We start from the raw sequence: 13,693 nt of genomic DNA, 5'->3' as shown, positions 1-13,693 counted from the left end.
GAGTCGAAGTGGTATATACTTGTAACTAAAAAATGTTCATTGATCAAATTTCAGTGTCCTATATTTAGTGATAAAACACCAATTTGGCTTATATAAAAAATATTTGTGGTTGGTGTGTTATCTGCCTCAAGGATAATAGCATTTTAGGAGGGCACATTACATGCTATAAGCCCTCACTGACTTTATTTCCGCCCAACTGTTAAAAGCTAAGTCAAACTTTATTTTGTTTATCGGCATCGTTGATAGGACGTAAAGTAAACCTTTCATTAACAATGGGAACAAAACCGAGTAGTTAACGATGCACATTGAGCTGCTGTCAACATGAAGAATCGACAGAAGAGACCACACACTATATTTAATAGCCTTTAATGTTTTGTATACAGGAATTTAATTGTTCATTGCTTGGCATTTGGTGGATGACTATCTCATTGAAAATCACACCACATCTTCCATTGTTACAATAATATAAATCATGACTGAAAGTAACAGCTATATATATATATATATATATAGAAGGGTCTGAAAAAATTCCCAACGATGTTAGAACTGTCAATTTTTTCTCGTTCCCTCCGCGGGACTCGAACTCGTACCGCTGTGACATCTATGGCAACACCGCCTGCACTAAGTCCAGCGCCCTAGACCACTCGGCCAGCTAGGTGATTCCTCCTCCGCAAATTTGACAGTTCTAACATCGTTGGGAATGTTTCAAACCCTTCTATAAGTTTACGTTATCTTCCCTGTATCAATTTGATCCGATGGAGCAGTGTAGAGAATAGAGTCGTCACATTCTAGGACAGAACATTCTAAGCTCAGTACTTATACTCGAGGAAACTCACCAGTCGATGCTGTATTTTTATTGACAATGGGGAAGTAGAATGGGAGGCTATGGTGTTGTTTAAAAGTATGAATTCAGTCCGAATTTATATTATATTTTACAAAAAATTAAAAGTTTAAATATTTATGAAATATTGGTAAATATGAAATAGGAGTTTTTCATGCTTCGATATAGTAAGGGGAATGTTATTGGGAAGTTGTTTTTGGGGGAAAGGTATTTGTGATAGTCAGTATCATTATTTGTTTTGGGGGGAAAGGTCTTTGGGATAGTCAATAGCATTTTGTTTGGGGGGAGGAGGTCTTTGGGATAGTCAATAGCAAATATGAGAAGTTTATACCATTTAAGAGTTGTAATTTGTAAATTTTCTTCAAATGCCTTTGAACATCTAAAATCAAACTGCAGTATACGAAGCCTGTGTTAAGACAACGAGTGAAAAACTAAATAGGAACTGAACTACACATATAGGTCATATGTAGTTCTAGTATGTATATACAGACTTTTCTAGATTATTTCATAATTTTCACGATTGACAACGACTCCCACAATTTTTAAAGACATATACATCACAGCCTTTGTAGTTTAAGTGTTGTAAAAATTACGATGCATACACAAAGGGCAATTCAGAAATATAAGAACCTAGAGCATGGCCAAAAACGCAAAAATAAAACACGACTCAGAGACCTCACGCGTCACAATTAAGGGCAATACGGCAACCGTTAAGTTGAGTGGGTTTTTTTTTCAGGAAATCTAAATCTGACGACATATTGTCAATGTTAAATTATAAAAAAAAAAGAAAGAAAAAAAAAGGGGGGCGACGTTCACCGCTCATGATCAACAATGTGTTCTTAATTACTACTTTATATTATTTTCATTTTCTCTTTTTTGTAGGTCAAAATTCAAAAACAGAATTAAAAGTTGTGGCAGTATACTTCCTGAAGATACTACCAGAAAATTTACAAAGTTATGACAGTGTACTTCCTACAGATAATACCAGAAAATTTACAAAGTTATGACAGTGTACTTCCTACAGATAATACCAGAAAATTTACAAAGTTATGACAGTGTACTTCCTACAGATAATACCAGAAAATTTACAAAGTTATGACAGTGTACTTCCTACAGATAATACCAGAAAATTTACAAAGTTATGACAGTGTACTTCCTACAGATAATACCAGAAAATTTACAAAGTTATGACAGTGTACTTCCTACAGATAATACCCGAAAATTTACAATTCAAAAATTGAAAATAACGTCAAATAATAAATAAATAGGTGGATTACGATATCAATAGCTGTTAGAAAATTGAAGTCGGTGGAATTATGTGCTTTTCAAACTTAACTTGATACTTTGTTGGAGCTCTATGGTGATAGATTCAAAATTTTATTGCCTGACATATTTAGCCATAAACTGGAGGTAAGATAGTTTTGTTTATATTTGTTTGGCCTGTACTGTGATTTATTTATTAAAGCGTAGGGATATTAACTTGCGGTGTGATCTATTTTGTTAAAGCGTAGGATATCTTTGTCTGGTCTGTTCCGTGATTTAATCATTAAAGCTAGGGATATTTACTTGCAGTGCCATCTATTTACTAAAGCGTAGGGATATCTTTGTGTGGTCTGTACTGTAAATAAGTGTAACAACAAAATTACCGAACACCAATCCGATTCATAATCAAGTCAAGTCAAAAACAAAGCTGGCAAAATAGATATAACATCATCGGAGCAGCTGATACCGCAATGGTCCTGACTTGGTGCAGGCACTTCACTTTATTTATTAAGGCGTAGGGTTATAAACGTGAATATACGTGAATTGTGATATAATTTAAGGAATGAAATCTCATTTTGTACTTTCAAAAACTGATCAAATAGACATTTCTGACCTGCTCTGATTTCGCCTTAAACATCTAACAACCAATAATTACTTGTAAAGATTTTTCCCATTATGAAATTATATTGCATGCACGAATTCCCCTTCAGTAATAAAAAAAGACTACATTTGAAAAAAAATGTATTCATAACATCTCGTTAAATAAATATACCTTTTGATCTCTTAACACAAATTTATAAACATCCATTACGATTTTTTGAATTTGTTTTTTGACATTTAGTACGGCTGAATATATTTGTGCAGGTACTAGATAAACACTTGTCTAAGTTATAATATATATTAAATGTGTTTTACCGACGTTTTAATTAATTTAATTTAGTGGCTTAATATCATACAAAATAAGAATGTTGTTATTAAAATATAAAGTACGTTTGTTCAATTCTGCCAAAAAAGACAAACCACACATTAGTGAAATAATTACACAAAGACTTGAAATATTGAGACATACATGTTTAATATGTATTAAGTAAAGGCGATTTTCGTTTTAATGGGATTTCTTGAAGATGCAAAGCAGAGTTAATAAAGCTTTATTGTCATTGCAGGAATTGTCTCGAGAATCAATGGGAAAGCACTTTAGGGGAATATTAGGCATAATGCAGCAATTTTGATTTCAATATCAACGTATTTCAGAATGTACTAAAGCTTACAGTACGTAGTAAATATTGTGAAGTATGTTTAACGACATGTAAATACATTTACATCTTTCAGGAAGTGATAAACATTTTAAAGTATGTTTAACGGCACGTAATTACATATACCTCTTACAGTACGTAATAAACATTGTGCAGTATGTTTAATGACATGTAATTACATTTACCTCTTACAATTTTGTGATGTACAGTTAATTTATTTATCTCCTGACTTCAATATCGAAAAAAAACAATAAGCGTCGCAGTTTATGTTTGATGCACACAATTGTATTTTTGAATACAAATGACATTTTCCAAGGTGCACAACACAACTCTAAAAAACAACATAAAAATAAATCATTTCTGACCTCTACAAAATACCATATTACAGAAATTAACCATATCTGAACGTTTTGTATACAATTTCACAGAAATAAAACCAAAGCTGAGCCTTTTACAAAATACATCACATGGAATAAAACCAAAGCTGAACCTTTTACAAACGACATCACATGGAATAAACCAAGGATGAAATCCCCATACACCATATCGCAGGGAAAAGTAATCAAGGGAACCAAGGTTGTAGCAGTAATCAAAAGAATGTAATCCAGGGACAAAGACCAGACATGGAATAAACTATGACTGAACTCCCTATACACCATATCAAAGAAATTAAACCATAGCTAACTTTGAATACAGCATATTACAGGAAATAAACCATGGCTGCTTCCCCATAAATTATATCACAGGAAATTAACCATGGCTGGACTCCCGATACATTATATAACAGGAAATAAACCATGGTTGAACGTCCCATACATCATATCACATAACATAAACCATTGCTTAACTCTTCATACATCATATAGGGATCAAGTTATTTATATTTTGTTAGAGTTGTCTATGAAATTGACTAACGAACGACATATTGTTACTGTAGACGTACTTTAATTCAGTTGTACCAATATTCGTGGTTAAGGGGACAACTACCAGTTCGTATATTCATGTATTAGTGGATTTGACAATTTTACAATACAAACGAATGGGATATTCTCTTTTCGTTGGGAACCAAAATTCCTGATTTAGCAAAGAGTAAATCAAGGTAACCAAGGTTATAGCGGTAACCCATGAGAGTTTATAGCAAACCCATGAAAACCACGAAAATTGATACCCCACGAACGATGTTTTCACAGTATTTTTTGCAAAATATTTGCTAACACTTGATATCATACATGTCTTGTCTTTTTTCTGAAAACTTTTCTACATCCATCTTGCACATATTACTCAGTTCTAAGTATGGGAAACGTACATTTATTGTTTTGGAATTAAAGTATGTACTTACATCAAAATGTTATCCCTCTGGCATAACGTATGAGTTGTGATATGACAATACGAATGAAATGTCATCGCGTTTCTCGCATAGTGTGAAGAATAATTTTCCTTTACCATCGATCTTTAAGATATACTGACTTTACAGTGTCTGTAGTTTCTTTTAACTCAAATTCTTTGGGGAAGATGCAATGTATCAAATCCCAGAAACTAGAACTGTTTAACGATAATACGTCATCTATATAGCGGAAACTGATATCATAGGATCTAGATAAACGATGTTGTTTCTTTTGGAGATATCAGCTTTAAAGACAGCCTTATAAGAGTGAAGAAATAGATTAGCAAGCAGCACAATTAGTTCCCATTGAAATGCCGACCGTTTATGATCTGGGGTATTTTAGTGGAGAGAAAATATACGATGATTTCAAATTATAATAAATCTCTAATTTTCACCGGCATATATTAAAAACAAACCAATAACATTGAAAAAAAAAATAGTACGACCTCCCATAGTATAATAAGTGTGAATTACCTGGCCAAAACAAACAAGAATATTCCGATATATCTTTTGACCTACTTCACTGCATTTCTTTTTGGTTTTTATATAATTTTCCTAAACATCCAATTAGCAAAATACCCCAGGCGCGGGGGTCAGGCTCAATGATTTCCATGTGTATTTATAATCATGTGTAATGATCATAAACTGTATTTTACGCATAAGTATTCGAAAGAAGATTAAGCACACTTTTAATGTAGTGACTCGTTTACTCGTTAAAAAAAACAATTGAAGCCCTTTCGGACAAACATATAAGAAGTCAGATCATTGCACTACCTAGACGTGTACATGCAAAAGCAACTGTAAATAAGGGTAACAATAAAATTAGTGAATACTAATCCGATTCATAATCAAGTCAAGTACAAAAACAAATCTGGCAAAATAGATATTGCACCACCGGAGCAGGCGATTAAACAATATAAGTGGCATGATTCAATAGCTCAGGCGTATTAAACAATATAAGTGGGTGATTCAATAGCTCAGGCGTATTAAACAATATAAGTGGCATGATTCAATAGCTCAGGCGTATTAAACAACATAAGTGGGTGATTCAATAGCTCAGGCGTATTAAACAATGTAAGTGGGTGATTCAATAGCTCAGGCGTATTAAACAATGTAAGTGGGTGATTCAATAGCTCAGGCGTATTAAACAATGTAAGTGGGTGATTCAATATCTCAGGCGTATTAAACAATATAAGTGGCATGATTCAATAGCTCAGGCGTATTAAACAATGTAAGTGTCATAATTCAATAGTACAGACGTATTAAACAATATAAGTGGCATGATTCAATAGCTCAGGCGTATTAAACAATGTAAGTGGGTGATTCAATAGCTCAGGCGTATTAAACAATGTAAGTGGGTGATTCAATAGCTCAGGGGTATTATTTGAATGTAATAACTGGGCACTTTTTCCATATAAATACAAAACAATTGAGCATATTATAAATTTGCTTATGTGGTTTAATTTACGCTGGTATTTTTAAGTCATATTATTTTTCAAGTCTTAATACCAAAGATCAAGTGATCGTCCTGTCATTAAACGTTTTAAAGAGACACCACAAGTCTTGTAAGTGGCAGAGTAGATTGTGCATTTGGTCTTTGTAAGCAACAATAAAATGTAAAAGAATGAGCTTTATTCATTACTTTAACACTGCCAATTAACTACAAAACATACATTTATAAATCTTTTATATATGCAATGTTTTAAAGTTTAGAAAATTTAAAACACAGACAAGCAGGTGAATGGTACGCTCGAGTAACCTTAGGTTTAATATTCGATAATAACTGAAAAGCTTGACTTATGGATTCTTAAATATGTATTGTGGCTATGTAATTTAGTACCAAAGAGTTGGATAAGGGGTGGTTGGAGGTTGAGAACCCCTATTTATTAGAAATGTTGTTAGTTTCTCCTAAACCGAAGGCAGTAACGATCAAACAATAGCCTGAAACCCTTTTTTCTCTGATTCCTCCATTTTTAAAATTGTCCTGATCCGCCCGTTATCGCATTGATATGTTTATCGGTATTGCACGAAATATGATATATGTATTCTATATTCAAATAGAGGATGCATATGTGTTTATTTCGTTGATTTTTAATGAAGATATGAACTATGAAATATATCTAACGTTTCCATGATTTTTTATAACTAACTTCTATAAGTTAGAACTAACTTCTAACTTCCTTCACGATCTGACATAGGTTTTGTTAGAGTAAGTTTCGTCGATTTACGTTCGTTTGTCATTGGTTCGAATTTAGTTGAAAGTTCTGGTACACCACATCTTAAGGATGGAGCGTTAGCGAAGTCCAATAAATGAAAATGTTATGATTAATAAATGGCACACACTCGTTCTATCAGGAGTGTCACAATTAGGAGATTATGTATCCAGTTAGGAAGTGATTGTTTTAACTCTTAAAGCAACCAAGGAACTTCCTCTAAGCAATCGCAGGAATTATTTCGACAGTTTTTTTATGAACGCCAACCACAATATGCCGGAAAAACGGAACGCTTCTGTCAAACATGTCATATCCTTTCCGAATGTGAATGCTTATATGATAGATAAACGTATTGTTTAAAATCAGATAAATACGAATGAGTCACACGTGGACCGGACAGCAACTATGTTTTAAATGGCACTAGTCTTTTGAGTATGTTATTTTACTGAACTGTCCAAAAAATAAGGGAATCACGTTTCATTGTAAGACAAGTATTTCAGGCAACGAAATATAACTCGCGAAGAGTATTATATATCCAGAGATATATAAACCTTTCAATAAGGTTTATCATCAATATGTTGAGATACATGTTAAAAGCTAAGTGTGATAAAGTCCAATTCTAGAATTAAAATGAGTTGCATAAATCTATATACATATAAGAGTATATCGAATTAAATATATTACAAGTAGTTCCATTCTACGTTTTCAGATTGTTTTAAAATCAAAATTATATATATATAATTTTTCAATTCAATTAATTATGTAGTTGTTGCTGACATTTTATTAGCACTGTCATTACCCTGGCGTCTTATAACACATTCATAACATGGCTTCTTACATGTCGTTTTTTTTTCTGCAAGGAACTTTCACTCACGCCATTGTATAAAACGATGTTTGAGTTTTGATTCGTTAAGATTTCGTTGTTAACGAATCTAGTTGGCGGTTTTGCTTCCCTTGGTTACTCTTTAACACATAAGAAAAAATTCCAAATCATCTTCCAAATATACAGAGGAAGATGTTTACAAATTGCTGGAATTTTTAATCGACAACATATTTGTCCAGTTTTTCAACAAACGGTCGGCATTCCAATGGGAACAAATTGTGCTCCTTTACTTGCTGACCTAGTCCTTCACTCTTATGAGGCTGACTTTATCGCTGATCTTATAAGAAAGAAATAATATCGTTTAGCTAGATCCTTCAATCTCAGTTTCCGCTATATAGATGACGTATTATCTTTAAACAATCCTAATTTCGGGGATTTGATACATCGCATCTACCCAAAAGAACTTGAGATAAAGGATACTACAGACACTGTGAAGTCAGTCTCATATCTTGACCTACACTTAGAAACCGATGGTAAAGGAAAGCTATTGACCAAACTTTACGACAAACGTGATTACTTTTCATTCAGAATTGTCAACTTTCCTTTCATCTGTGGCAGCATCCCGTCGGCTCCTGCGTATGGAGTGTTCATATCATAACTCATACGTTATGCCAGAGCTTGCCGAAACTACGCAGACTGTTTGTATCGCGCTAGAGCTCTAACAAATAGGCTTCTGGAACAGGATTATGTTGCTACAAGATTGAAGTCATCACTACAGAAATTTTATGGTCGTCATCATGAACTCGTGGATCGTTATGGTGTATCCATCAGCACCATGAAAACTGATTTATTCAACGGGTCATAGCTTTCCTTTCCTCGTTTGTCTACTCCGGACTTGACTTTTTATGAGCAACTCTGTGGGTGTTTCTAGAAAAGCAGAGGACGCTTACCCTACCGGTGCACCTGGTCCATGCTCCCAGTTTTTAATGGAGTCCGAGTTGCTCGTTTACTTTTGTTACTTTGTATGTATGATTTTAGTTACTTTATGTTCTTTGTTGTGTATGTCTGTTTTCCATGTCTGGTCTTTGTCCCTGGATTACATTCTTTTGTTTACCGCTATAACCTTGGTTCCCTTGATTACTCTTTCAACTTTAATTGAATACACTCCTAGATGTATGCAACTATATTAAATTCGTTCATGATAGATTGTTATTCCTTTCAGCAATTATTTCCGTTTTTCATCTAAGACCAAAATGACACTTCGTGACAAAATTTCGAAAGTGTAAACCAAATACTAACTTTTTTTCGCCAGTTAATTCAATTCACTTTCAAGTATAAAACACGACATCCACTTGTCAATATTTCATTTTTTGCATTAAATATCGGTAAAAATGCACAAAATAGATCGATTTTATTAAAACAGTGTAGTTCCTCTTTGGCTTTTGTTTACGTTTATAGAGCTTAAAATAGCAGAAACGATAATCAATAATAATAAAAAAAGATATACATAATAGCTTGATATCATTAATGTAGACTGTAACAGGACATATTTTAGGACCAATGCAAAACACTGAAACACGTTTGTTTATAAGGTAAATAATGGGTGTAACCTTAATGATGGGTGATGATATTTTAGCAATTTTAAATAAGTTTGCAAAGACGTGTATAATGATTAAGAATGACACGGTAATGATGGGGTAAAGTTACCCGTGCATTGGTAAGAAATAAGTAAAAGTAGCCACATCTAAAAGATAAAAATAGTGATTAATACGAATATTTGTTATCACTTTTCTATAGTTTTAATTTAATCTTGAACTTGTGGCATTTCCGGTGACGTCTGCATGTCCTTTTCCCGGTTAAAAACAGTTACACAAACATAGATAACAAATTAATGTGATATATTTTTTTTCATGAAATATAATACTTTAGGTAAACATTGTCATTAACAGGTGTCAAGCAGCACGAAGTAAATTTGTAGCCAATGGTAATACTTTTTTTCTTTTTGCGATGATCTTCACCAAAAGTGGGACAATTTCCACTATTTTACTCTGTCCCTTACCATGTGTTGTTCTTGTTAAAATTTGTGTCTAATTTCCTGCAGCTCAGATATGACCATTATTCACTAGATGGTACGAGGTCTGTCCCGTTTTTCTTAATGGTAGGTGATGTCCTCTGCAGAGCTACCTTACGTAGTCTGTCATTTGCCTTTCTAAACATATAGCCCGACCATCTAAAATGCCCTTGTTTATGTTCTTCGTTTCTGATCTTTTTTTTTGGCTAAAATGTCAAATAGTTTGATTGTAAATACAAAAATAGAAGATCAGTTTTGCTGCTTAGTATTAGTTTTGTGATCATCATGTACTGGAATGTATATCGTACTGGAATGTATATCCTGCATTTGTTAAGTCTTATATCGAATTCAATATAATGCATCTTCGTTTTAATTTCAAATTTAATTTACAGTCTTACTGTAGGAACTTAACGACTTGGATTTGGGTACTTCTTATCAGCAATTAGTTTTTATTTAAATTTAGTTCTAATTCTGCTAAAGATTCATTGAAACCCGTGTACAGCATATCGATATACATATAATTGGTCTATATCTGGGTAGACATAATTCGTAAGATTTCCAATTCCTTTTTCAGATTCATTTAATATTATAGCATTATGGAGAAGGCACATTGCCAGATAGGTACGATATAGTTACGTCATAAGTTAACAGTTTATTTTATCTCGTATATATTTTTTTAATGGTCGGCAAATTAATTGCTTTTTAAATATACTATCTACCGAGGATTAATAAATAATCGATTTTATCACAATTTGGAATACAACAGCATCAACCGATTTTGTACATTAGATAAATGTCATTTTTAAACAGGCAAATTAATTTTTCGAAATAAAAGAGGAATTTCATTAGTAAATTGATATTCATTTTTTTAAATTAAAATTAATAAGAAGATATATTACTTTATGTATCATTCATTTATTGTATATTGTCGATTACTATATTTGCTGCTGTGTACCTTTCCAGAGATACAATGATTTTTTCATTAGCTCTATTAACACAATTTGTAGGAGATAATGAATCATACATTAATAAAAAAAAGAATTACTTGATGCCTACAAAGAAATTTAACAAACTATTGAATTCGTTTATTGTCACATGGGAACATTGGACCACATCTGCCAATAACTATTATTAATAATTCTGAACGCTCAACAATCTATATGTCGATGACTTTGTCCCATATGAATGGATTTAAATGTACCTACAGATACAACTCACATCTGACAATTATTTGGTTCCTTTAAGTAAATCATATGTTAAAGCAGACTCATTATTAGTGAGTACCTTGTTCGTTACTTTTTATTTTTCAATATATTTATTTAGTTTTCTTTTTCAATTCGTTTGTGTTTGCATGATTTAAGTTGAATGTATTTTGTTTGGTCATTTTTGATTTTTTTAAACAAGATAAATTTTGTATGTTCATAATTGTTAAAGTGAAAATATCATTGTTCAATATCATTCAAATGTTGAATGACGTATTGACCAGTACTTGTTGATAGTTCGCCCTTATTTTTTTTGGTTGGTCAAAGGTCTACTGTAAAAAGGAGGTTGAAATTTTTATGATTGCAAAATGTTCCAGTGAACGGTGTGTCACGGAATATGTGAATGTCATTATATTAAAACTTTGTTTATTGTGCAAGGAAGTATGTGGATGCCATTATGATAGAACTTACTTTAATCCATTCTTTGATAATTATGTCACCATTTAAATACCAATCCATATAAAATTCAGACACTGCCAACAGTAGAGGTGATTCATGGTGTTGGAAAACCCACAGAACAAATGATGCTTTTTGAGCCAATAGACGCTATAATATATTGTTACGTAATAATAGACATTAATACATTTAGATCTGCATTTTCGAGATTTTTGAGAATACAATACATTCATCTTCAATCAACCAAATTGAACATATTCAAGAACAATGACTCTTCCAAAGTATTAAGCTCATACACAATCTATATTATCTCGAAAGTGCAACAACCAAATGACAAACTAAGACTGATTACAGTTCTTGTTCAGGAAACATTTCCCATTCAAACGTATATTGGGGATGGGGCGTGGGGAATGATTTATCGGAATTGGGAGATAGGAATAGTGTATGAGGGTAGGGATTTTAAATGGGGAGGATAGGGATTTGGTTTTGGAGGTATTTATTGATATAATAAATGCATTAAATTGAATTTCAAATAAAAGAGTTTCAAAAATATATATAATTCAATTCAAAATGTAAATATTTGATAAAGAAAAATTCAATGGGGATTCCATGGGGATGGGATTGTTTTAATCGGGAACCGGGAAATTTCAATTGGGAATTGAAATTGGGACAATAATAAATGGGGAATGGGGGACGGGATATGGGTTGCACAAATTTTGCGTATTAAGTAAATTGATGAAAGATAAGTTATATATGCTTTATACATATTGCTACTTTTGTCTTGCAGATTGTTCCGGAAAGTAAGTGAAACAAAGTGGAGCACATAGGATGCTAGCAGAAACCGAGTATGGCGATAAAATATGGAATAATGAAGAATCTGATTGAATAAAAATGACAGCACGAAAAGGGTTTCTAGCACAACAGCAAAATACATTTTTAGATACAATAGCAACAAAGTTTGATGGAACACGTAAGTATTACTATGATCTGAAACCTTCCAATCAGTTGGTTCCACGTGTATACAATCTCAATCAATTAAACGGTGAAATGGTATTTAAACACCTTAAAATTGTGATGCAAGCGTCGGTCCAGGGGTGAAATTGTTTTCAAACACCCGTAAAATGGTGATGCACGTATCGTTCCAATGTTATAATATTCTGGGAGATTTCGATGGTTAAACTACGGGTATCATAGTGGGTCTATCAAAAATTTAAATTTTATTCATGAAAACATTTAAACAATTTCCATGTTTAAGTGTTAGCCTGTTTAATTATTCATTGTTGGAAACTTCGAAATGACCCACCGAAGATATAATCTTATTTCAAATTGAAACTTTGGCAAATACCTTTGCAATGTAAAAAGAAATACAATTGAAGCCCGTCAGGTTTCAAGATTTCATTGAAATTCGAATTTCGTTTTGATTAACACTCAGCTTATGATTTACAAGAAGATATTTTGAATAATAAATTTTAACTCAATAAACAAGTATTACAAAAAGCCCATGCCACAAAAATTCATGTAATTACATACAATATATCAAGAAATGTAAGTAATTGATAAAAGGAAAACTCTTTTATACATTTTGTTTTCTTTTCATCTTTTTTTTTGTTCATAGAAGTCGAAAAGAAAAAAAATATGTTTTCCTGCAAAATAGATTGTTTGAAAGTTACTTGACATTCATTTTTAGTAACATATATATTTGTTATCTTTTTTTTGTTTGTTATATTACATTAAAACGTGTTCCCTTTTTTAAATTTGTATGCAGAAAAATTTAAAAAAAAGAGTTCCTACTCTACAGCAGTCTAGCATTTGCAAACAAGAATTGTATCATTTGAAATGTACTTTTATCATTGATTGACCTATTTTCGTTTTGGTGAAGGGAATTCACGAATTGCACTGAATTCCTAATGTCAGAATTTTGTTGACAGCACATAATTATCACGCTGTCAACATAACGACTTGTACTGATTGTTGGGACTAATTGGACGTGAAAACGTAACGATGTAAAGATGCAATTATCGGACTGAATGTATACTGAATAGGCTTAGTTAATGAGATGTGAAACAAACCGTTTATCACTGTTTAGCAGTATTTGTTTAAATAAAATCTAATGCACACTAAAAGCAAATTGATGTTAACAAAATGTAACTAGACACAATCAGCATGATCAGGTGAACGTTATTAATA

At 32.4% G+C, this 13,693-nt stretch overlaps 1 protein-coding gene across 5 annotated transcripts in view; it reads left to right on the top strand.

Annotated features, from left to right (window-relative positions):
• LOC148599879 (voltage-gated delayed rectifier potassium channel KCNH8-like) overlaps positions 1-13,693 on the top strand; it is an 80,897-nt gene that overhangs the window by 19,704 nt on the left and 47,500 nt on the right. For 2 of the 5 annotated variants that reach the window (XM_088557654.1, XM_088557652.1), the window contains 4 exons: positions 1,724-2,251; positions 3,268-3,373; positions 10,423-10,469; positions 12,294-12,476. In XM_088557654.1, the coding sequence (XP_088413780.1) occupies positions 12,398-12,476 (79 nt within the window). In that variant the 5' untranslated portion in view covers positions 1,724-2,251; positions 3,268-3,373; positions 10,423-10,469; positions 12,294-12,397. Of the gene's footprint in view, positions 1-1,723; positions 2,252-3,267; positions 3,374-10,422; positions 10,470-11,051; positions 11,125-12,293; positions 12,477-13,693 lie in introns of those variants that run through there. The other 3 variants (XM_088557653.1, XM_088557655.1, XM_088557656.1) reach the window with 3 other exon arrangements.

Source organism: Perna viridis, chromosome 13 (assembly GCF_037379345.1).
Source record: "Perna viridis isolate PV_CMFRI_1.1 ecotype Kerala chromosome 13, ASM3737934v1, whole genome shotgun sequence".
NCBI lineage: Eukaryota > Metazoa > Mollusca > Bivalvia > Mytilida > Mytilidae > Perna > Perna viridis.
This window is presented reverse-complemented; position numbering and strand designations above follow the sequence as displayed.